At 49.9% G+C, this 25373-nt stretch overlaps 1 protein-coding gene across 1 annotated transcript in view; it reads left to right on the top strand.

Moving 5' to 3' along the window:
- Positions 1 to 25373, top strand: part of abcc2 (ATP-binding cassette, sub-family C (CFTR/MRP), member 2) — a 278866-nt gene that overhangs the window by 127402 nt on the left and 126091 nt on the right. Inside the window, exons 7-12 of the mRNA XM_070876416.1 lie at positions 5756 to 5969; positions 12658 to 12836; positions 15953 to 16130; positions 17219 to 17473; positions 21812 to 21877; positions 24647 to 24784. Coding sequence (XP_070732517.1) covers positions 5756 to 5969; positions 12658 to 12836; positions 15953 to 16130; positions 17219 to 17473; positions 21812 to 21877; positions 24647 to 24784 — 1030 coding nt within the window. The remainder of the gene's footprint in view (positions 1 to 5755; positions 5970 to 12657; positions 12837 to 15952; positions 16131 to 17218; positions 17474 to 21811; positions 21878 to 24646; positions 24785 to 25373) is intronic.

Genomic DNA, 25373 nt, shown 5'->3' with positions numbered 1-25373 from the left:
GAGACCCGGCCATAGGAAATCCCCAGGCCCTCCAAGTGCTCCAGCTCCAAAGTAAGGGGCGAGGGTGGGTGTTCCTCCCCCTCCCCGCTGCCACCCCCCGGCCCAGCATCTACAGTTTCATTAAAATCAATATATTTTGTTTCTGCCGGGTCGAGCAACTCCCGGGGGAAGTTGGGTAATAGCTGGGCGGGCTCAGGTTCGGCCTTTTCGGCCTCGCCCGCCTCAGTCCCCGGGACGCCCGGCCCGGCGGCTACGCATTCCTCCGCGGTCCCCACGCCCCCCACGACAGGCAGATCTTCCACTCCATCCCCGGGAGGCAGAGGCTGGGCAGCCTCAACTGTCTCACCCTCCCCGGGGAAAGACTCCTCGCGCCTGCAGCGCAATTTGGGGGCGCTGGTGGGGGACGCGGGACACGCGGCGGGCACCGCCTCCTCCGCGGAGGGATGTTGTTCCCCCTCCGCCTCATTGGGGCGGTGCCTCTTTTTGTTCCTGGGGGCGCGCGGAGTCAGGGAGACCTCCATGTCTGCCGAGGCCTCCCGCTCCGCCCCCCCCTTTTCCTTTTCTTGCCCGCGCCTGGGCCCCTCTGTGGTGGTATTCAAGGGCCCGGGCACGGGCTCGGGGCACCCCGCGCTCGCCGGTGACTGGGTTGGGCTGAGCGCGGTGGTCAGACTTTCCGGCGCACCGAGGGGACCCGCCTCTAGATGTTTCTCCTTCTTCCGCGCCTTCTTTCCGCTCGGACGCTCTCCCTCCCCCCCGCCGGAGGCCCTGAAAACAAAGGCCTCCGACGATGCCCGCGCACCCATGGCTCCCGGCACGCGGACGCAACTAGGGGGAGGGGTGGCGGCAGCGCCAGCCTTGGCCGCCTTCGGTGGTTTGGCGGCCTTGGAGGCGGGGCAGTTCTTACGAACATGCCCCACCTCCCTGCAGGCATGGCACCGCACGCCGTCCGACGTCCAGAAGACGCGGTAGGCAGTCCCCTCGTGCACCACATTAAAGTGCCCTTCTGTCACGTCCTCCCGCGCCAGCCGGACAAAGAGCTGGCGGCGGAAGGAGAACACGTGGCGCAGGCTGTTCTCCCTGAGGCCGAGCGGTATGGGGTTGATCCCTGACCTTACCTCCCCCAGTTGTTGTAGGTGAGGGAGGAGGAGCTCAGCGGGAACAAAGGGCGGGACGTTCGACACGATGACCCTCTGCGCGGTGGCCTCGAGAGGATCCACCGGCAGGAACGTCCCGCCCACCGTGAGCCCCTTTTCAAGGGCCAGGGACACCGCCCGCTCCGACCCCAGGAAGAACACGGCCTTCCCAGACATCTTGGAGGCTGCGACAATGGCCGAGGGGCCGACTACCCCAGCCATCGCCCGCACGCACTCCTCAATGCTCATTGTGGGGTGAGTGTAGCTCTTGACCCCGTGTTTCCTGGTTATAAGTCTGAACGGTGGCAGGGCAGCGGGTGGCGCAGGAGGTGCCGTGGATGTGGACACCGCCTGCGCATACGTCCTTGCTGGCCCTGCCACCGGCGTGGATGGGGTCGCCATCACGGGGTCCCTTTAAGGGCTACACCCACCCCAAAGTCACAGGCCTTAATGGTCTTTAATGGCCTCTTATGTTAACTGAGCAGAGGAGCCCTTAACGAGGCACCTCTCCCCTCGTTGACAATTGGGGAGAGGCCTTGCTCCCTCTGCTCAGTTGTCTTAATTGTTTTTTTTTGTAGATTTGGAAGGAAGAGGCCTCAGAGAGAGAGGGGAGAAACAGAGTAGCAGAGAAAGAGAGAGGGGGGTGGGAAGGGGGTCTGCGAGGGCAGGTCTCCCCTCGCAGCTGTGGGTGGGTGCACTCCCCAGATGGCAAAACACAAAAGTCTTTGGGGTGGTCTTCAGGTGGGGGGAGAAGACGTCTTCACCTGGGGTAGCTGGAGCCACCAGGCACACAATCCCAAACGATCTTTAATAGGGAGATTAATGACAATCTTCAGCCTGGTAGCTCCAGCTATCCCAGGCTAGGCAAATGTGGGGGGTGGGGGGGGTTCCAATTGTGGGGGGGGGCCTAGTTGTAAGCAAGGCCCCCACACACACTACCACACTCACACACACCCCCCGCGATGTTCCGGCCCTCAGTGGTCTTCTTTCCTCCCCCCACCGATACAACAAAGTCTGTTTGGGGAAATGCACCCACACCCACCTGTAGAGTAGTTGAGTCTCCCTCCTTCCACACTGGATGGTTGTTTGTCTTTTCCCCCTCTCTCCAACTCTTTGCAGAAATGATAAAGATGTTTAAAGTTTTCTGCTTTCTCCTCCTCTCCCTCTGGATAGAAGTTGGTGTGAAGCCCCTTTCTTCCTTCTTTTCCTGGGCTGGTCTCAGGGCTCTCCAGGCAGGAGCACAAGTTGCTAGCTGCCTCTCTCACTGCTCACAGCTCCAACTGTGCAGGACACGCCTCCACTGCTTCACAATTGGTCCTTGTGCATGAAAAAAAAAAAAATTTTGGTCTGTTGGTCCTTGTGCATGAAACTCTTTTGAGTTTATCTGTGAAAACATAAAAACATTAAACGGTGCCACCCGACCTGGGTGACACTCCAGACATTTACAAGGCCCATTTTTTTTTTTTCCCCCTTTTTTGTGTTTTTTTTTTTGTGTTTTTTTCTCTTTTTTTTTTGTTTTTTTTTTGGGCACTAAAATCACAATTTTTCCCCAGTGCCCCCTATAAAAGGGAAGGGGACACTAAAAGCACCGGCAATTAAAACAAATTAACTTTAAAACGTAAAATCAAATTAAAATTTGGTTGCCGGGCGTGATGATGCACTCCAGTCCCTCCGGTGCCCACCTCTCGCGGAAGGCCGCGAGCGTACCGGTGGACACCGCGTGCTCCATCTCCAAGGACACCCTGGACCGGATGTAAGAGCGGAAGAGAGGCAGGCAGTCAGGTTGAACGACCCCCTCGACCGCCCGCTGCCTGGACCGGCTGATGGCACCCTTGGCCGTGCCCAGGAGCAGTCCTACGAGGAGGCCTTCGGACCTACCCGCTCCCCTCCGCACAGGGTGCCTAAAGATCAGGAGAGTGGGACTGAAGTGCAGCCAGAATTTCAGGAGCAGCCCCTTCAAATAATGGAACAGGGGCTGCAACCTCGTGCATTCCATAAAAACATGGAACACGGACTCCTCCAGACCGCAGAAATTGCAGGCGGCCTGGGAGTCCGTGAACCGGCTTAAAAAATTGTTGCACGGCACTGCTCCGTGCACCACCCTCCAGGCCAAGTCCCCGATGAATAGTGGGAGGACCCCTGCGTAGAGTTCCTTGTGCATGAATCCCAAAAAGTTAGTTTGCAGGTGCAGCAGATAATCAGGCAGGCGAATTGAATGTTGGCCTTCATTGCGAGAGGGATGGAGTACAAAAGCAGGGAGGTCCTGCTGCAACTGTATAGGGTATTGGTAAGGCCGCACCTGGAGTACTGCGTGCAGTTTTGGTCACCTTACTTAAGAAAGGATATACCGGCTTTGGAGGGGGTACAGAGACGATTCACTAGGCTGATTCCGGAGATGAGGGGGTTACCTTATGATGATAGATTGATTAGACTGGGTCTTTACTCGTTGGAGTTCAGAAGGATGAGGGGTGATCTGATAGAAACATTTAAAATCATGAAAGGGATAGACAAGATAGAGGCAGAGAGGTTGTTTCCACTGGTCGGGGAGACTAGAACTAGGGGGCACAGCCTCAAAATACGGGGGAGCCAATTTAAAACCGAGTTGAGAAGGAATTTCTTCTCCCAGAGGGTTGTGAATCTGTGGAATTCTCTGCCCAAGGAAGCAGTTGAGGCTAGCTCATTGAATGTATTCAAGTCACAAATAGATAGATTTTTAACCAATAAGGGAATTAAGGGTTACGGGGAGAGGGCGGGTAAGTGGAGCTGAGTCCACAGCCAGATCAGCCATGATCTTATTGAATGGCGGAGCAGGCTCGAGGGGCTAGATGGCCTACTCCTGTTCCTAATTCTTATGTTCTTATGTTCTTATGTATAAAGCGTCGTCAACGGATAAAAACACTCGGATGTCAGCCCAGTTCTAGCAGATCTTTCCCAGCCAGCTTCTGACGAACAGTGTGGGGCCATTTGCTGGTACTATCCATAGTGGTAGTTCATGCACTGCTCCATCATTGGAGACTTTTACTGCTGCACTGCCAATTACAGGGATCAGCTCTTCAGTGTAAGTTCTCAGCTTGGTGTGAATGGGGCTCAGCTTGGGCCTGCGAGCCTTGTTGTACCACAGCCTGTTGAAGGCCTTTTTGTTCATGATGGACTGACTCGCACCCGTTATGTATTCCATGGATACTGGAATTCCATTCAGTTCAACTTTTAAAATGTTTGCTGGACATTTTGTGGTGATGGTGTGTATCCCGTACACTTCTGACTCCTCGGTTCGAGTCTCTAGTTCAGTTTGACCCGCCATGGATCGGTCTTCCTCTGCAACGTGGTGGTTTGCAGGGTTTGCAGCTCGTCTGCACATTTGCTGGAGGTGTCCCATTGTTCCACAGCCTTTACACGCATAGTTTTGTTTGTTGGTTTCACCGGAGCAAGAAGATTCTTCATGAGGCCATAGGTTGTTGCCCCGCAGACAGTGAGGAGGATCGCCCTTCGTTTGGCAGCGTTCTCATTCCCTTCCAGCTCATTGGCCATGAAGTATTGGTCGAATCACTTCACGAAGGCCTCCCAATCGTCACCTTCTGAGAATTTCTCCAGGATACCAACAGTTCTCTGCATTTTCACGTGATGGTTCGTTATCTCTTCGCCAGTTGTTATGTCCGGAATAAAGTAATGTGATTGAGTACTGTAGACGTGAGTAAGTGTGACCTTAGTCTCTTTATTCTAACTCCAGAGTGTTGGTACAGCATGGGAGGCCTGCTTATATACAGTGCTCTCAAGGGATGCTGGGATCTATTGGGGCTCCAACAGGTACGCCCTCTGGTGGCAGTAAATTGCTGGTTACATGGGGTTGCATACAAAATAGTATGATTCTATCATTGAAGCCAACAAGCCACTTTGGAGAGATATCACAAAGTGAGTACGAGCAGGCACCTGTAGAATAGTTTCACAACACGAAGGGAAGGGTCGAGAAATGGCAAGGGAAGGGCGGGGGTTCGAAACAAAATTAAAAGACTGATCAATCACTCGGGGAGTTAAGACCAAGTATAGTCTTCAGGTGAAGCAGGGATAGAGGGCGGTAGAATCATTGTACCAGCACGCAGACGTAATTAAGCCCCCACTTTCATAGAATAATACAGCACAGAAAGAGGCCATTCGGCCCATCGTGCCTGTGCCCGCTCTGTGAAAGAGCTATCCAATTAGTCCCGCTCCCCCTTCGCTCTTTCCCCACAGTCCTGGAAATGTCTCCTTTTCAAGTATTTATGCAATTACATTCTGTCCTTATTTGTACATAATATACTCTGATATTGTATTATTATTCATTGTTAAATAATAAAATTGACACCAGTTTTTGGAATCAGAAGATTAGTGTCAGGTTGGCGCACAGGAGCCTCCGGGGTGGGGGGGGTCACAGAGCTGAGGTGCTATGGCGCCACCACTGGTGGGAGGGTGTAATTGCAGCGTGATGCGTTAACATATGAATTTCTAACAGGAAAAATGTGGCATAAAAGTGTGACATACAGGAAATAAGGTTTTGCCGACAGCAAGTACACCCGGCTGTAAGATATTTTTATCATGCTATACATTTTACGACAGGCTGCGATTAACTTGTTGACACATTGTGGCAGGATGATGGTGAAGGGGTACCAAAAACCCCTGGAGACAAAGGACTTGTGGGAATTGAACGAGGTTGATAAAACGCAAAACATTCACGCGGAGCTGGAGCAGCACATGGTGCGAGGCCTGAGGGAGGCGCAGAGGAAAATGGATGGAGAGCGGAAACGAGCAGGTCACAAGGAGAACGGCTTCAGCAGGGCGGCCAGTCAGGACATCTTAATCATGGTACATTGCGGGGGTGGAGGGGAGGTACAAAACCTCATCTTATGTACTCTGTGCAACTCTCTGGACCTAGTGTGTAAAGGTACGCGTACCTAGTGTGGCACTGAGCCACAGGGACCAGAATCTACATAGGATATACGGCACAGAAGCAAGGCCATTCGGCCCAACCAGTCCATGCCAATTTCTTGCGTTCCATTTTGGTTGAGTTGATTGATTTCACTCAGAGAAAAATTGGTGATTTTTTGTCGTATTCATTCCCGGGATGCAGGCATCCCTGGCAAGGCCGGCATTTATTGCCCATCCCTAATTGCTCTCGAGAAGGTGATGGTGGGCCACCTTCTTGAACCTCTGCAGTCCGTGTAGTGAAGTGTAATGTATTTGCTTCATGGGTTCTTTGCTTAAGAATTCATAGCAGCACATTGCTATTAATAACTAGTTGGTTTATTAGCAAAAGGTTTAACAATCACACTACACATTACCGGTTCATCCACCAGGCTCACAACCACCTGCCTCATCGTGGATCCCCCGAACCCAACTGGTGGGGTTTTATTGAGTGTTGTGAACATCACATGACTGGCTAAGCCACTCCCAACTCAACAGTTCCATAAACCTGTGAGCATCCTCACAGGTGCCTACATGACATGGAGGTGCTCCCACAGAGCTGTTAGGGAGGGAGTTCCAGGATTTTGACCCAGAAATGACAAAGGAGGGGAACTTGCAGGTGGTGGCGGCCCATCGCCTGCTGTCCTGGTCCTTCTAGGTGTGGAGGTCGCAGGTTTTGGAGGTGCTGTCAAAGAAGCCTTGGCGAGTTGCTGCAATGCATCATCTTCATAGGCGGTCCCTCGAGCGAGGATGACTTGTTTCCACATGAGCTCACAGATGTTTCAATGAAGGACCCATGTTCCAGTCCTGAACTCCAGGGGTGGAAGATGCCTGTGCGTGAATTTTTTTAAACGTTAGGTGACCATTGCACCTCAGCCACCACACGGGCTTGACAGAGCTAGGCTTTTATCCAGTGGCAAGGGTTAACCAGGATGACTGGAGACCTGCTCTGCTGCACGGACCTAGTGAGCACTAGGTCAATGCCCTCCAGGCAACCAAGGACAACATAAACTGCCTTGCAATGTTGCCTTCATCCCAAGAACAAATGTTTAACAATTGCATCTTGTAGATGGTACACACTGCAGCCACGGTGCACTGGTGGTGGAGGGAGTGAATATTGATGGTGGTGGATGGGGTGTCAATCAAGTGGGCTGCTTTGTCCTAGATGGTGGGGAGCTTGTCGAGTCATGACTACATTTGTCCTTGGGGTCTAAGGGGTTAGAAGTGAAAATCAATCAGGTTATCTTGTGCTTATCTCTGTCCAGTGACTCATCAAACCTTACAGCACAGAAGGAAGCCATTCGGCCCATTGTGCCTGTGCCGGCTCTTTGAAAGAGCTATGCAATTAGTCCCCCTCCCCCTGCTCTTTCCCCACAGCCCTGCAAATGTTTCCCCTTCAAGTATTGATCCAATTCAGTTTTGAAAGTTAACATTAAATCTGCTTCCACCGCCCTTTCAGGCAGTGCATTCCAGATCATAACAACTCGCTATGTAAATAAAATTCTGTTCATCTCCCCTCTGGTTCTTTTGCCAATGATCTGTGTCCTCTGGTTACTCATCGTCCTGCCAGTGGAAACAGATTCTCCTTATTGACTCAAAACCCCTCATCATTTTGAAGACCTCTATTCAATCTCCCCTCAACCTTCTATATAGAAACATACAAATTAGGAGCAGGAGTAGGCCATTCGGCCCCTCGAGCCTGCACCGCCATTCAACAAGATCACGGCTGATCATTCCAGCTCAGTACCCCTTACCTGCCTTCTCACCATACCCCTTGATCCCTTTGGCCGTAAGGGCCGTATCTAACTCCCTCTTGAATATATCTAACGAACTGGCCTCAACAACTTTCTCCGGTAGAGAATTCCACAGGTTAACCACTCTCTGAGTGAAGAAGTTTCTCCTTATCTCAGTCCTAAATGGCTTACCCCTTATTCTTAGACTGTGACCCCTGGTTCTGGAATTCCCCAGCAACGGGAACATTCTTCCTGCCTGTAACCTGTCCAATCCCGTCAGAATTTTATATGTTTCTATGAGATCCCCTCTCATTCTTCTAAACTCCAGTGTATAAAGGCCCAGTTGATCCAGTCTCTCCTCATATGTCAGTCCTGCCATCCCTGGAATCAGTCTGGTGAACCTTTGCTGTACTCCCTCAATAGCAAGAATGTCCTTCCTCAGATTAGGAGACCAAAACTGAGCACAATATTCCAGGCGTGGCCTCAGCAAGGCCCTGTACAACTGCAGTAAGACCTCCCTGCTCCTATACTCAAATCCCCTAGCTATGAAGGCCAACATGCCATTTGCCTTCTTCACCACCTGCTGTACCTGCAAGCCAAACTTCAATGACTGATGTACCATGACACCCAGGTCTCATTGCACCTTCCCTTTTCCTAATCTGTCACCATTCAGATAATATTCTGCCTTCCTATTTTTGCCACCAAAGTGGATAACCTCACATTTATCCACATTATACTGCATCTGCCATGCATTTGCCCAGTCACCTAACCTATCCAAGTCACCCTGCAGCCTCTTAGCATCCTCCTCACAGCTTACACTGCCACCCAGCTTAGTGTCATCTGCAAACTTGGAGATATTACACTCAATTCCTTCATCTAAATCATTGATGTATATTGTAAAAAGCTGGGGTCCCAGCACTGAAAACTGCGGCATCCCACTGGTCACTGCCTGCCATTCTGAAAAGGACCTGTTTATTCCGACTCTCTGCTTCCTGTCGACCAACCAGTTCTCTATCCACGTCAATACATTACCCCCAATACCATGTGCTTTAATTTTGCACACTAATCTCTTGGGTGGGATCTTGTCAAAAGCTTTTGAAAATCCAAATACACTACATCCACTGGTTCTTCATTGTCCACTCTCCTAGTTACATCCTCAAAAGATCCTAGAAGATTTGTCAAGCATGATTTCCCTTTCATAAATCCATGCTGACTTGGACCGATCCTGTCACTGCTTTCCAAATGCACTGCTATTTCATCTTTAATAATTGATTCTAACATTTTCCCCACCACCGATGTCAGGCTAACCGGTCTATAATTCTCCAGTTTCTCTCTCCCTCCTTTTTTAAAAAGTGGTGTTACATTAGCTACCCTCCAGTCCATAGGAACTGCTCCAGAATCAATAGAATGTTGGAAAATTATCACCAATGCATCCACTATTTCTCAGGCCACTTCCTTAATACTCTGGGATGAAGCCTATCAGGCTCCGGCGATTTATCGGCCTTCAATCCCATCAATTTCCCCAACACAATTTCCTGACTAATAAGGATTTCCTTCAGTTCCTCCTTTTCGCTAGACCCTCGAACCCCTAGTATTTCCGGAAGGTTATTTGTGCCTTCCTTAGTGAAGACAGATCCAAAGTATTTGTTCAATTGTTCTGCCATTTCTTTCTTCCCCATTATAAATTCACCTGATTCTGACTGCAAAGGACCTACGTTGGTCTTCACTAATCTTTTTCTCTTCACATATCTATAGAAGCTTCTGCAGTTAGTTTTTATGTTCCCTGCAAGCTTCCTCTCATACTCTATTTTCCCCCTCCTAATTAGACCTCTGCTGAATTCTAAATTTCTCCCAGTCCTCAGGTTTGCTGCTTTTTCTGGCCAATTTATATACCTCTTCCTTGGATTTAACACTATCCCTAATTTCCCTTGTTAGCCACGGTTGAGCTACCTTCCCCGTTTTATTTTTACTCCAGACAGGAATGTACAATTGTTGAAGTTCATCCATGTGATCTTTAAATGTCTGCCATTGCCTATTCACTGTCAACCCTTTAAGTTTCATTTGCCAGTCTATCCTAGCCAATTCACGTCTCATACTATCGAAGTTACCTTTCCTTAAGTTCAGGACCCTAGTCTCTGAATTAACACTGTCGCTCTCCATCTTAATAAAGAATTCTACCATATTATGGTCACTCTTCCCCAGGGGGCCTCGCACAACAAGATTGCTAATTAGTCCTCTCTCATTGCACAACACCCAGTCTAGGATGGCCAGCTCTCTAGTTGGTTCCTCGACATATTGGTCTAGAAAGCCATCCCTAATACACTCCAGGAAATCCTCCTCCACCGCATTGCTACCAGTTTGGTTAGCCCAATCTATATGCAGATTAAAGTCGTCCATGATAACTGCTGTACCTTTATTGCATGCATCCCTAATTTCTTGTTTGATGCCACCCCCAACCTCACTACTGTTTGGTGATCTGTACACAACTCCCACTAGCATTTTCTGCCTTTTGGTATTCCGCATCTCTACCCATACAGCTTCCACATCATCCAAGCTGATGTCCTTTTTTATTATTGCGTTAATTTCCTCTTTAACCAGCAACGCTATCCCACCTTCTTTTCCTTTCTGTCTATCCTTCCTGAATGTTGAATACCCCTGGATGTTGAGTTCCCAGCCTTGGTCACCCTGGAGCTATGTCTTCCTAATCCCAATTATATCATAATCGTTAATAGCTGCATGCACAATTAATTCATCCACCTTATTATGAATACTCCTCGCATTGAGGCACTGAGCCTTCAGTCTTGTCTTTTTAACACTCTTTGTCCCTTTAGAATTTTGCTGTAATGTGGCCCTTTTTGATTTTTGCCTTGGGTTTCTCTGCCCCCCCCCCACTTTTACTATTCTCCTTTCTATCTTTTGCTTCTGCCCCCATTTTATTTCCCTCTGTCTCCCTGCATAGGTTGCCATCCCCCTGCCATATTAGTTTAACCCCTCCCCAACAGCACTAGCAGACACTCCCACTAGGACATTGGTTCTGGTCCTGCCCAGGTGCAGACCGTCAGGTTTGTACTGGTCCCACCTCCCCCAGAACCGGTTCCAATGTCCCAGGAATTTGAATCCCTCCCTCTTGCACCACTCCTCAAGCCACGTATTCATCTTAGCTATTCTGCTATTTCTATTCTGACTAGCACGTGGCACTGGTAACAATCCTGAGATTACTACCTTTGAGGTTCTACTTTTTAATTTAATTCCTAGCTCCCTAAATTCAGCTTGTAGGACTTCATCCCGCTTTTGGTCTATATCGTTGGCACCTATATGCACCACGACAACTGGCTGTTCACCCTCCCCCTCCAGAATGCTCTGCAGCCGCTCCGAGGCATCCTTGACCCTTGCACCAGGGAGGCAACATACCATCCTGGAGTCTTGGTTGCGACCGCAGAAACGCCTATCTATCCCCCTTACAATAGAATGCCATACAACTATCACTCTCCAACTCGTTTTCTTGCCCTCCTGTGCAACAGAGCCACCCATGGTGCCATGAACTTGGCTGCTGCTGCCTTCCCCTGGTGAGCCATCTCCCCCAACAATATCCAAAGCGGTATATCTGTTTTGGAGGGAGATGACTGCAGGGGACTCCTGCACTACCTTCCTACTCCTGCTCTGCCTGATGGTCACCCATCCCCTATCTGCTTTTGTAACCTTTACCTGCGGTGTGACCAACTCACTAAACGTGCTATCCACGACATCCTCAGCATTGCGCATGCTCCAGAGTGAATCCATCCGCAGCTCCAGTGCCATCATGCGGTCTAACAGGAGCGGCAGCTGGATACATTTCCTGCACACATAGTCGTCAGGGACACTGGAAGCGTCCCTGATTTCCCACATGGCACATGAGGAGCATGACATGGGTCTGGGCTCTCCTGCCATGATTTAACCCTTAAAATAACCTAATTTGGCAACAATGCAAAGATTTCTTACTGACAAGAGAAGGAAAAAAGAAAAACTACTCACCAATCAACCAGCAAATCACTTACTCTCTTCCTGTGAGGTCACACTTCGTTTTCTTTTCCTCCCAGGTCGGGGAGTCAGCACTGGTGGGGAAAACAAGACAAAGCAACACCTCCTGCTCCCACTTGCCCGAACTCTCCTACTTACCAAACTCTTACCTTTGCACTCTGGCTGTTGCTGCTGCTCTAAAGAGAACAATCCCAGCTTCTCCTGGGACTTGAGCACTTAAAATCTAAGCTGACATTTCCAGTGCAGTGCCGAGGGAGCGCTGCATTGTCGGAGGTGCCGTCTTTCGGATGAGACGTTAAACCGAGGTCCCGTCTGCCCTCTCAGGTGGATGTAAAAGATCCCACGGCACTATTTCGCAGAAGAGCAGGGGAGTTATCCCCGGTGTCCTGGGACCAATATTTATCCCTCAATCAACATAACAAAAAAACAGATTATCTGGTGATTATCACATTGCTGTGTGTGGGGGCTTGCTGTGCGCAAATTGGCTGCCGCATTTCCCACATTACAACAGTGACTGCACTTCAAAAGTACTTAATTGGCTGTCAAGCGCTTTGAGACATCCGGTGGTCGAGAAAGGCGCTATATAAATGCAAGTATTTTCTTTCCAATGAGGTTTTGCTGTCAATGCACCTGAAGTATTATTGAATGTAAAAGTTGCTGCTGTAACTTCCCAACGAGCCTGGGGAGCACCGTCTTCAGGCATGCGTTCCAGTCGCGGGGCCCCGTTTTCCGGCGCTAACCCAAACCTCTTGGCCCACGGGGAGCAACTGACGTGTGGATCTCGTGTTTTCATTCGTGCATGGTGAGTCATTTTATTTTTTGTTCCTCGCGTCGTTTAGGAAGAAAATAACAGGAGAGGCAAAAAGCCTAAGCCCAAGACGGAGGAGTCAAGCGCGCGGGCGGCTGAGGGCTGGCTGGTGCTGGCCATCATGAAAACCTACCGGCACATCCTCGTCAAGACCGCCGTGTTTAAGCTCTGCCACGACCTGCTGCTGTTTGCCAGCCCACAGCTGCTGAAGTGAGTATTCATGGCACAGAAACAGGCTGTGCGGCCCAACTGGTCTGCTCTCTCTGCGGGGCGCCGACTGACCTGCCTCGTGCGCCCACCTTAATAAGAACATAAGAGACAGGAGCAGGAGTAGGCCATACGGCTCCTCGAGCCTGCTCCGCCATTTAATACGATCATGGCTGATCCGATCATGGACTCAAGTCCACTTCCCTGCCCGCTCCCCATAACCCCTTATTCCCTTATTGGTTAAGAAACTATCTATCCCTGTCTTAAATCTATTCAATGACCCAGCTTCCACAGCTCTCTGAGGCAGCAAATTCCACAGATTTACAACCATCTGAGAAAAGAAATTCCGACTCACCTCAGTTTTAAATGGACGGCCCCTTATTCTAAGATTATGGCCCCTAGTTCTAGTCTCCCTTATCAGTGGAAACATCCTCTCTGCATCCACCTTGTCAAGCCCCCTCATAATCTTATACTGTTTCGATAAGATCACCTCTCATTTTTCTGAATTCCAATGAGTAGAGGCCCAACCTACTCAACCTTTCTTCAGAAGTCAACCCTCTCATCCCTGGAATCAACCTAGTGAACCTTCTCTGAACTGCCTCCAAAACAAGTATATCCGTCCTTAAATATGGAAACCAAAACTGCACACAGTATTCCAGGTGTGGCCTCACCAATACCCTGTTTAACTGTACGCAGTATTCCAATTGTTCTTTGTTGCAGCTGGCCAGCAGGCTGCTACATTTCGCTGCTCACTCAATTGTCCACCCAAACGCTCTCCGTAGTTTTTGAGATCATCGTGTTGCCCTCGGCGGTTAGAGAGTCAGGACTTGCATTTACACGAGAACCCGCGGCAAGTGATGAGGTGGACGACCTGTTTAGATTTACCAGGACGTTGCCCTGGACTTTGAGAATTTTAGCTATGAGGAAAGATCTGGTAGGCTGGGGTTGTTTTCTTTGGAACAGAGGAGGCTCAGGGGAGACATTTTATTGAGGTGTATAAAATTATGAGGGGCCTAGATAAAGTGGATAAGAAGGACCTATTTCCCTTAGCAGAGGGGTCAACAACCAGGGGGCATAGACTTAAAGTAATTGGGGGGAAGTTTAGAGGGGATCTGAGGGGAAATTTCTTCACCTAGAGGGTGGTGGGGGTCTGGAACTCACTGCCTGAAAGGGTGGTAGCCGAGGAACTCTCACCACATTTAAAAAGTACTTGATGTGCACTTGAAGTGCCATAGCCTACAGGGCTACCGACCAAGAGCTGGAAAGTAGGATTAGATTGGGTAGTTCTTTGTCGGCCAGCACGGACACAATGGGCAGAATGGCCTCCTTCTGTGCTGTAAATGTCTATGATTCTATGAGGCTCAATCGCACGTGCGGAATACTTGATGGGGCAGCGGCTAATGTTTCCCCCCGAAGGCACGTGGCCGCTCACCGATCTCGAGGACCTGCGCAGGCGGCCCGCCAGCCGCTGCCACCGGAAGAGATACGGCGCATGTGCGGGTGTGCAGCCAATTTAAATGGCCCATGTAGGGAAAAGATATTCAAGATCATTGGCAGCGCTTCTGCAATATGTCGGCTAAAACAACACCATTCACACTGTGGGCCACCCCGATCTGTGTGAGAATACTACCGCAGGTCGGGGCTATAAATAGAGCTAGAGCGCCAGGCCCTGGAACATCGTGGGCGGAGGTGCGGCGAATGAGGTTATGGGGCTCAGAAGAGGCGAGGGCGCAGGGGCAGCAAGGGCCAGCCCACACTGCGATATGTGTGCGCACTAGGTCCGTGCAGCAGAGCAGTCTCCAGTCGTCCTGGTTAACCCTTGCCACTGGACCAAGACCTAGCTCTGTCGAGCCCGTGTGGTGGTTGGTGTGCAACGGTCACCCCACGTTAAAAAAATCCACACACAGGCATCTTCCACCCCCTCAATTGGAGTTCAGGACTGGAACATCGGGTCCTTCATTGAAACATCTGTGAAATCTCGTGGAAGCAAGTCATCCTCGTTTGAGGGACCGCCTATGATGATGATTTACACTGTGAGGACCTGCAGACAGTGATGAGGTGAAGGACCCGTTGAGTTAGGTTGCGAGAGGAATGTTGGCCAGGAATACTCCTTTCCCTTCATTTAACAATGTCGCTGGATGTTTCACAGAACCGTGCAGCGTAGAAGGAGGCCATTCAGCCCATCGTGCCTGTGCCGGCTGTATGAAAGAGTGATCCAATTAGTCATACTCCCCCTGCTCTTTCCCCACAGCCATGCAAATTTTTCCCCTTCAAGTATTTATCCAATATGAAAGTTACTATTGAATCTGCTTCCACTGCGGTCCAGCTCACAACAACTCGCTGCTTGGTTGGATCACTCCCTCAACCGTCTAAACTCGAGGGAATACAATCCAAGTCAATGCAACCTGCCCTCACAATTTAACTCTTTTAACCCTGGTATCATTCTGGTGAATCTGTGCTGCTCCCCCTCCGAGGACAATATATCCTTCCTGAGGTGCAGGGCCCAGAACTGGGCGTAGTTATTCCAGATGGGGTCTGACCAAGGCTGTGGGAAGTGGTGTCAATCCGGACAGTGGTGGCTACGTGTGAATGCCTGGGGTCAGAGAGCAAGCGTACTGCTGGTAAATTGCAATGGGTCGGAAGAACCTGTTGCAAAAAAAATTGCTCATCTCTCTTCTTTTTTTAAGATAGATCTGTGGTAAGGTGTGACTGCCTGCTTCATGGGTTCTTTGCTTAATAATCCATAGCAACACATTGCTATTTAGAACTAGTTGGTTTATTAGCAAAAGATTTAACAATCACACTACACATTACAAGTTCGTCCACCAGGCTCACAACCACCTGCCTCATCATGGATCCTGGGGTTTTATTAAGTCTTGTGAACATCACGTGACTGGCTAAGCCACTCCCAACTCAACAGCTCTACCAACCTGTGAGCATCCTCACAGGTGCATACATTACAGGCAACATGCATTTGCCTTCCTCATTGCTTGCTGATGGTCTGATGAAACATTAACCCAGCTTTTCTGTCGACACCAACCTGTGGCATCTTTACCCTGCATTTTCCATTTCTGTTCTTTATAAAAAAAATTTTTATTGTTCCCTTTTTTAATAAACAGACTGATGGTTTCCTTCACCGAGGACCCATCTATTTACACGTGGATGGGGTATCTGTATGCCGTGCTGCTGCTGGTCACTGCCATCATTCAGTCTCTGTTGCTGCAGCAATATTTCCACTGCTGTTTCGTGCTGGGGATGCGGGTCCGGACAGCCATCACTACAGCTGTCTACAAGAAGGTGCGGTACCACAGAACGGCTCGCACCCCGGGATATTGGAGGGGAGGCATTGTGCAATTGAAACCGGGGATATTTCTGGCAGTCGATTTGTGGGGTGGGGGGCGGGGGAGCTGAGGCAGGGGCGGAGACAAGCGATGTTACAGAGGTGGAAATAGGTGGTCTTAGTTATGCTGCGGTCATGTGCTCGAAAGCCTCCAGTGCGCCAGTGCAGCCTTAGGCCACCTGAGGAAAACCTGTTCGAAGACCAGGCCCTCAAATCTACCACTAAGCTCATCGTCTACAGAGCTGTAGTAATATCCGCCCTCCTGTATGGCTCAGAAACATGGGCCATGTATAGTAGACACCTCAAGTTGCTGGAGAAATACCACCAACGATGTCTACGCAAGATGCTACAAATCCTCTGGGAGGACAGACGGACCAACATTAATGTCCTCGACCAGGCTAACATCCCCAGCATTGAAGCACTGACCAAAGTTGATCAGCTCCGTTGGGCAGGCCACATTGTCTGCATGCCTGACATGAGACTCCCAAATCGGAGCTACTTCATGGCAAACGAGCCAAAGGTGGGCAGAGGAAATGTTACAAGGAGACCCTCAAAGCCTCCCTGATAAAGTGCAACATTCCCATCGACACCTGGGAGTCCCTGCCCTAAGTGGAGGAAGTGCATCCGGGAGGGCGCTGAGCACCTCGAGTCTTGTCGCCGAGAGCATGCAGAAATCAAGCACAGGCAGCGGAAAGAGCGTGTGGCAAACCTGTCCCACTGTCCCTTACCCTCAACGACTATCTGTCCCACCTGTGACAGGGACTGTGGCTCTCGTATTGAACTGTTCAGCCACCTAGGGACTCATTTTAATAGTGGAAGCAAGTTTTCCTCGATTCCGAGGGACCGCCTATGATGATAATGATCGAAAGCTAATTTCAGGGTCAAAGGTTGCGAAAAAATAGGAGCAAACATCATGGTGGGAAGGAGTGGGTGGAGGGGCGGGAAATCGGGCGAGGGCGTAAAATGAACATGTTCCCACCGGGCGTAATTAGATTAAAATCGGGGCTCCATTAAGAGTTTAAAAAAAATGTAATATCTCCGACAGGCCCTGATCGTGTCCAATGCGGCCCGCAAGGAATTTGCGGCGGGTGAGATTGTGAACCTGATGGCCGTGGACGCACAGCGGTTCAACGATGTCACGAACTTCATCCACTTGATGTGGTCAGCCCCGCTGCAGATTGTGATCGGCATCACCTTCCTGTGGCAGGAGCTGGGGCCCTCTGTCCTGGCCGGCATGGGAGTCATGGTTCTGTTGATCCCCATCAATGCTGTGCTGGCAAGCAAATCCAAGACCCTGCAGGTAACGACACCTTCCTAAAACTGTCTTCCTCAAAATTATTTCAGGATGTCAAGGGACTTTGGAGAGGGTGCAGAGGGACGATTTATTAGAATGGTACCTGTAATGCATTTGCTTCATGGGTTCCTTGCTTAAGAATTCATAGCAACACATTGCTGTTATGAACGAGTTGGTTTATTACTTGGAAATCCTTCACGGCAAGCGAGCCCCAGGTAGGCAGAGGAAACGTTACAAGGACACCCTCAAAGCTTCCCTGATAAAGTGTAACATCCCCACTGACACCTGAGAGTCCCTGGCCAAAGACCGCCCTAAGTGGAGGAAGTGCATCCGGGAGGGTGCAGAAATCAAGCGCAGGCAGTGGAAAGAGCGTGCGGCAAACCATTCCCACCCTCCCTTATCCTCAACGACTATCTGTCCCACCTGTGACAGGAACTGTGGTTCTAGTATTGGACTGTTCAGCCACCTAAGGACTCATTTTTAGAGTGGAAGCAAGTCTTCCTCGATTCCAAGGGACTGCCTATGATGATGATGTTGGTTTATTAGCAAAAGGTTTAACAATCACACACTACACATTACCAGTATATCCACCAGGCTCACAGCCACCTGCCTCATTGTGGTCCCCTATACCCAACTGGCTGAGGTTTTATTGAGTCTTGTGGCTAAGCCACTCCCAATTCAACAGCTCTACAACTCTTTAGTTGTAAAACAAAAATAAACGTGAAATCAAGTGCCCCCTTATTAAAGGGAGGGGGGGGGGGGGTGACACACCAAACACTTTTCAGGTGCCCTTTTTTTTTGTTTTTTTGTGGGTTTTTTTTTAGGGCATCAAATGGCAAATTATACAAGGGGGCACACTAAAACTGGCAATAAAACAAATTAAACTTTAAAACATATAAATTCAAATTCAAATTTGGTTGCCGGGGGTGACGATGCACTCCAGTCCCTCCGGCGCCCATCTCTCGCGGAAGGCCGTGAGCGTACCAGTGGACACCGCGTGCTCCATCTCCAGGGACACCCTGGCTCGGATGTAAGCGCAGAAGAGAGGCAGGCAGTGGGGATGAATGACCCCCTCGAATGCCTGCTGTCTGGACCAGCTGATGGCACCCTTGGCTGTGCCCAGGATCAGTCCTATGCTACGGCGTGTCCGGGCGGCAGGCGAGGATGGCAAGGTGGTGAGTGTGCAGGAGCAGCCCGTACAGGAAAACCCTCTGTGCAGAACTGAAAGGCACGGAGGGGATTTCCCCGAGGCGGCTCAAGTTGTGAGGCGCCGGCTCCCGAGGGAGGTTTTGGGGCTTGGCGCCGGTGAGGAATTCCGTCCGGACAGGGGTCAGTTCGGATCAACAGCTCTACAACTCTTTTGAAGAAACATAATTAATTAAATCATGTGCCCCCTAATCCGGGGGACACTCCAACCACTTAACAATGCCCTTTTTTTTTTTGTGTTTTTTGTGGGGGGTTTTTGGGCACTAAAAGCATAAATAGAAACAAGTGCTCCCTATAAAAGAGGAGGGGGACACTAAAACCGGCAATTAAAACAAATTAGACTTTAAAACATATAAAATCAAATTAAAATTTGGTTGCCGGGGGTGATGATGCACTCCAGTCCCTCCGGCTGATGGCACCCTTGGCTGTGCCCAGGTGCCTACGAGGAGGCCCTCGGATCTACCCGCTCCCCTCCGCACAGGGTGCCCAAAGATCAGGAGTGTGGGACTGAACTGCAACCAGAATTTCAGGAGCAGCCCCTTTAAATAATGGAACAGGGGCTGCAACCATGTGCATTCAATAAAAACATGGAACATGGACTCTTCCAGACTGCAGAAATTGCAGGCGGCCTGGGAGCCCGTGAACCGGCTTAAAAATTTATTGCACGGGACTGCTCCGTGCACCACCCTCCAGGCCAAAGCCCCGATAAATAGTGGGAGGACTCCCGCGTAGAGTGCACTCCATCGGAGACCCCCGCCTCCTCCGGACGGCAAGATGGTGCGCCATGGCGTGTCCGGACGGCAGACGAGGATGGCAAGGTTGAGAGTGTGCAGGAGCAGCCCGTACAGGAAACCCCTCCGCGCAGAACTGAAAGGCACAGAGGGGATTTCCCCGAGGTGGCTCAAGTTGTGAGGCGCCGGCTCCCGAGGGAAGTTTCGGGGCTTGGCGCCGATGAGGAATTCCATCCGGACAGGGATCAGTTCGGATCAACAGCTCTATAACTCTTTTGGGGGGGGACAAAATAGACAGTTAGATCAAGTGCCCCCCAATCTGGGGGACACTCCAGACACTTTTCAAATGCCCTTTTTTTGGTTTTTGTTTTGTTTTGTGTTTTCTTTTGGGCTTTAAAATCATAAATTTTACAAGTGCCCCCTATAAAAGGGGAGGGGGACACTAAAACCCGGCAATTAAAACAAATTAAACTTTAAAACATATAAAATAAAATTAAAATTTGGTTGCCAGGGGTGATAATGCATTCCAGCCCCTCCGGCGCCCACCTCTCGCGGAAGGCCGCGAGCGTACCAGTGGACACCGCATGCTCCATCTTCAGGGACACCCTGGCTCGGATGTAAGTGCGGAAGAGAGGCAGGCAGTCAGGCTGAACGACCCCCTCGACCGCCCGCTGCCTGGACCGGCTGATGGCACCCTTGGCCGTGCCCAGGAGCAGTCCTACGAGGAGGCCTTTGGACCTACCCGCTCCCCTCCACACTTGGTGCCCAAAGATCAGGAGTGTGGGACTGAAGTGCAACCAGAAATTGAGGAGCAGCCCCTTTAAATAATGGAACAGGCGCTGCAACCTCGTGCATTCAGTAGAAACATGGAACACGGACTCTTCCAGACCGCAGAAATTGCAGGCGGCCTGGGAGCCCATGAACCAGCTTAAAAATTTATTGCACTGAGCACCACCCTCCAGGCCAAGTCCCCGATAAATAGTGGGAGGACTCCCGCGTATAGTGCGCTCCATCGGGGACCCCCGCCTCCTCCGGACGGCAAGATGGTATGCCATGGCGTGTCCGGACGGCAGGCGAGGATGGCAAGGTGGTGAGTGTGCAGGAGCAGCCCGTACAGGAAACCCCTCCACGCAGAACTGAAAGGCACGGAGGGGATTCCCCCGAGGCGGCTCAAGTTGTGAGGCTCCGGCTCCCGAGGGAAGTTTCGGGGCTTGGCGCCGATGAGGAATTCCGTCCGGACAGGGGTCAGTTCGGATCAACAGCTCTACAACTCTTTTGGGGGGGGGGAACAAAATAAACATTAGATCAAGTGCCCCCCCAATCTGGTGGACACTCCAGACACTTTTAACTGCCCTCTTTTTTTATATTTTTTTTTTGTTGTTTTTTTTGTGTTTTTTTTAGATTTTTTTTGGGGGGCATTAAAATTATATATTTTTTTACAAGTGCCCCCTATAAAAGGGGAGGGGGACACTAAAAACACGGCAATTAAAACAAATTAACTTTAATCAACAGCTCTAGAAACCTGTGAGTATCCTCACAGCTGCATACATTACTGTGCCCAGAAATGAGAGACTTCAGTTGTGTGGATGGACTGGAGAAGGTGGGTTGTTCTCCTTAGTGTCAGCTGTGGCTCAGTGGGCAGCGCACTCACCTCTGAATCAGAAGGTTGTGGGTTCGAGTTCCACTCCAGGGACTTGAGCACAAAAACTTTAGGCTGACACTCCCACTGCAGTGCTGAGGGAGTGCTGCACTGTCGGAGGTGCCGTCTTTTGGATGAAACGTTAAACCGATGCCTTGTCTGCTCTCTCAGGTGGGTGTAAAAGATCCCAGGGCACTATTTTGAAGAAGAAGAGTTCACAAAGGGAGGAGTTGCTGTTCCCAGGACAGATTGAATAGATTGGGACTCTTCTCTCGAAAACAAAGGTTGAGGGGTGACCTGACGGAGGTCTTTAAAATTACAAAAGGGTTCGATAGGGTAGATGTAGAGAAGGTGTTTCCACTCGTGGTCGAGACCTAAACTAGGGACCATCAATATAAGATAGTCACTGATAAATCCAATCGGGAATTCGGGCGAAACTTCTTTACCCAGAGAGTGGTGAGAATGTGGAACTCGCTACAAAAAGGAGTAGTTAAACTGAATGACATAGATTTATATCAGAGGAAGCTAGCTAAACACATGAGGGAGAAAGGAATGGAAGGATATGGTGATGGAGTGAGATGGAAAGGGTGGGAGGAGGCTCATGTGGAGCAAAAACACCGACACAGAGCAGTTGGGCCGAATGGCCTGTTTCTGTGCAGTACGTTCCATATCAGAACCCATGAAACCATGCCCCAGTAAAGCCTCAAAGAAAACGAGGGCAGTAAACTCATTGCAAGAAAATGTTAAGCTGACCTTTTCTTTCTACAGGTGCTGAACATGAAACACAAGGACCAAAGGATGAAATTAATGAACGACATTCTGAATGGAATAAAGGTAATTTCTATGTATGGGTACAGGAAGCTCTGATTGGAAGAGTGACATTGGATGGGCAAGTATGGGAGTTGGCAAGGGGCGGGCGTGGGGGGGGGGCGGGTGTGGGAGCGAGAGGGTCTGGAGCATTTAGGGTCAGGGTGCTAAGGAGCTCCGACTGCCTGATGTATGTAGCTTGCAGATGAAATTCAGTGTTCGCACCAAACATACAAAACATTCCCATTTACAGCTCCTCTAGGCCCATCTTTTCTTTCTTTACTTGTGTCATTACCGTCTCCTTTCACCTCGCACCATCACCCCTTTTGTCATTTAATCTCCCCTGCCTTCCACCCTGTCACAGACTTTCCCTTTTGTTCTTTTCTCCCTGCCCCGTTTTCCCTGCCTCTGCACTTGCTTAAAACCTGTTTCATCTCCAACTTTTTCCAATGACCAGTCAAATTTGTTTTGGTGATGCTCCTTGCAGGAGGCACGCTACCTGCGGGAACTTGCGAGGGATCAGGCGGGAAAGTAGAGCTGAGGTAGGGGGGATTGTCCTATGAGGAGAGATTGAGTAGACTAGACCTATATTCTCTAGAGTTTAGAAGAATGAGAGGTGATCTTATTAAAATATACGAAATTCTTACAGGGCTTGACAGGGTAGATGCAGGGAGGATGTTTCCCCCTTGCTGGAGAGTCTAGAACCACAGTCTCAGGATAAGGGGTCGGCCATTTCCATAAGAACATAAGAAATAGGAGCAGGAGTATGCCGTACGGCCCCTTGAGCCTGCTCCGCCATTTAATACGATCATGGCTGATCCAATCATGGACTCAGCTCCATCCTCATCATCATCCTAGGCAATCCCTTGAAACTGAGGAGGACTTGCTTCCAATCCCAAAGTGAGTTCTTTGATGGCTGACTCATCCGATACGAGAGCCACAGACCCTGTTGCAGGCGGGACAGACATTCGTCGAGGGAAGGGGTGGGTGGGGCTGGTTTGCTGCGCGCTCCTTCCGCTGTCTGCACTTGGCCTCTTCATGCTCTTTGTGTTGAGACTCGAAAAGCTCAATGCCCTCCCGGATGCACTTTCTCCACCTCGGGCGGTCTTCGGCCAGGGTCTCCCAGGTGTCAATGGTGATGTCGCACTTTACCAGGAAGGCTTTGAGGGTGTCCTTGTAACGTTTCTGCTGTCCTCCTTTGGCTCGTTTACCGTGAAGGAGCTCCGCATAAAGCATTTGCTTAGGGAGTCTCGTATCTGGCGAACTATGTGGCCTACCTAGCAAAGATGATCGAGTGTGGTCAGTGCTTCAATACTGGGGATGTTAGCCTGGTCGAGTACACTGATGTTGGTGCGCCTGTCCTCCCAGAGGATTTGCAGGATCTTGCGGAGACATCGTTGGTGATATATCTCCAGCAACTTGAGGTGCCTTCTATACATCGTCCATACCTCAGATCCATACAATAGGGAATTCAGAAGAATTACTACAGCCCTGTAGACCATGAGCTTGGTGGTAGATTTGAGGGCCTGGTCTTCAAACACGCTTTTCCTCAGACGGCCGAACTGGCGCACTGGAAGCAATGCTGAATCTCCGCAGCCTTTGTTGATAAGAGGCTCCCGAGATATGGGAAACGGTCCACGGTGTCCAGGGCCGTGCCGTAGATCTTGATGATTGGAGGGAAGTGCTGTGCGGCAGTGACAGGCTGGTGGAGGACTCAGCTCCACTTCCCTGCCCGCTCCCCATAACCCCTATTCCCTTATCGGTTAAGAAACTGTCTATTTTTGTCTTAAATTTATTCATGACCCAGCTTCCACAGCTCTCTGAGGCCGCGAATTCCACAAATTTACAACCCTCTGAGAGAAGGAATTCCTCCTCATCTCAGTTTTAAATGGGCGGCCCCTTATTCTAAGATTATGCCCCCTAGTTCTAATCTCCCTTATCAATGGGCTGAGATGAGGAGAAATGTCATTCAGAGAGTGGTGAACCTTTGGAATTCTCTACCCTGAAAGGCTGTGGAAGCTCAGTTGTTGAGTATATTCAAAACAAAGATCGATAGATTTTTGGATATTAAGAGAATCAAGGGATATGGGAATAATGCCAGAAAGTGGGGTTGAGGTAGAAGATCAGCCATGAATGACAGAGCAGGCTCGAGGGGCCAAGTGAACTACTCCTGATCCTTTTTCTTATGTCTTTAACTCCTTGTTCTTCTTTGAATATGGTTATGACACCTTTCGTATCCACCTGAGCAGGCAGCCAGGATAATGCTGCACTCTCTAAGTACTGAACTGAGTTAATCAGGCAGCCTGACAATGAGAAGGAAAAAGTTACGCGAATTCTGCAAAAAACTAACAGGGAAATAAAGAGGACCAGCATCGTTGGGTTCAATAAGTCACCAGATGTGATATTCTTTTATTCATTCATGGGATGTGGGCCCATCCCTAATTGCCCCTTGAGAAGGTGGTGGTGAGCCGTTTTCTTAAACCGCAGTCCGTGTGGTGAAGGTGCTCCCTAAGCGCTGTCAGGGAGGGAGTTCCAGGATTTTGACCCAGCGTCGATGAGGGAACGGCCGATATTTATTTCCAAGTCGGGATGATGTGTGATTTGGAGGGAACTTGGAGGTGATGGTGCTCCCATGCGCCTGCTGCCCTTGTCCCTCTGGTTGGTAGAGGTCGCGGATTTGGGAGGTTTCACACAAAGGGAAGTGAAAATCTGAGAGAAGCAATTGAGAGATATGGCGAGAAGGTGGGCTCAACATGGGATAACCTCTGTTGCTAAACATCACTTTTATTTTTGAAGGTTATGAAGTTTTATGCCTGGGAGTCATCATTTGAAGAGCAGGTGCTTGCAATAAGAGAGAATGAGTTAAAAGTGATGAAGAAATCTTCGTACCTGTTGGCCGTTGCTAATTTCCTCTTTACATGTACACCGTTCATGGTAAGTGTTGTGCCGATTATTGTATCAGATTTTCTCTTTTGGGAATCATCAAACTGAGGGTTGTCATCAACAACAGCAACTTGTATTTATATAGCGCCTTTAACGTAGTAAAACGTCCCAAGGCACTTCACAGGAGCGCTTATCAGACAAAATTTGACACCAAGCCACATAAGTGATATTAGCACAGATCAAAGAGGTAGGTTTTAAGAAGCGTCTTACAGGAGGAGAGAGAGGTAGAGAGGCGGAGAGGTTTAGAGAGGGAGTTCCAGAGCTTTGGGCCTAGGCAGCCGGAGGCACGACCACCAATGGTCGAGTGATTATAATCTGGGATGATCATGAGGCTAAAATCTAGAGGAGCGCAGTGATCTCGGAGGGGTTTAGGGCTGCAGGAGGTTACAGAGATAGGGAGGGGTGTAGGGCTGGAGGAGATTACAGCAATAGGGAGGGTTGAAGGGATGGAGGAGGTTACAGAGATAGGGAGGGGTGTAGGGCCGGAGGGGTTTCAGAGATAGGGAGGGGTGTAGGGCTGAAGGAGGTTACAGAGATCGGGAGGGGTGTAAGTCTGGAGGAGGTTACAGAGATAGGGAGG

The sequence above is a fragment of the Pristiophorus japonicus genome, chromosome 3, assembly GCF_044704955.1.
Source record: "Pristiophorus japonicus isolate sPriJap1 chromosome 3, sPriJap1.hap1, whole genome shotgun sequence".
NCBI lineage: Eukaryota > Metazoa > Chordata > Chondrichthyes > Pristiophoridae > Pristiophorus > Pristiophorus japonicus.
The sequence above is the reverse complement of the archived record's forward strand: the minus strand, read 5'-3'. Positions and strand labels throughout refer to the sequence as shown.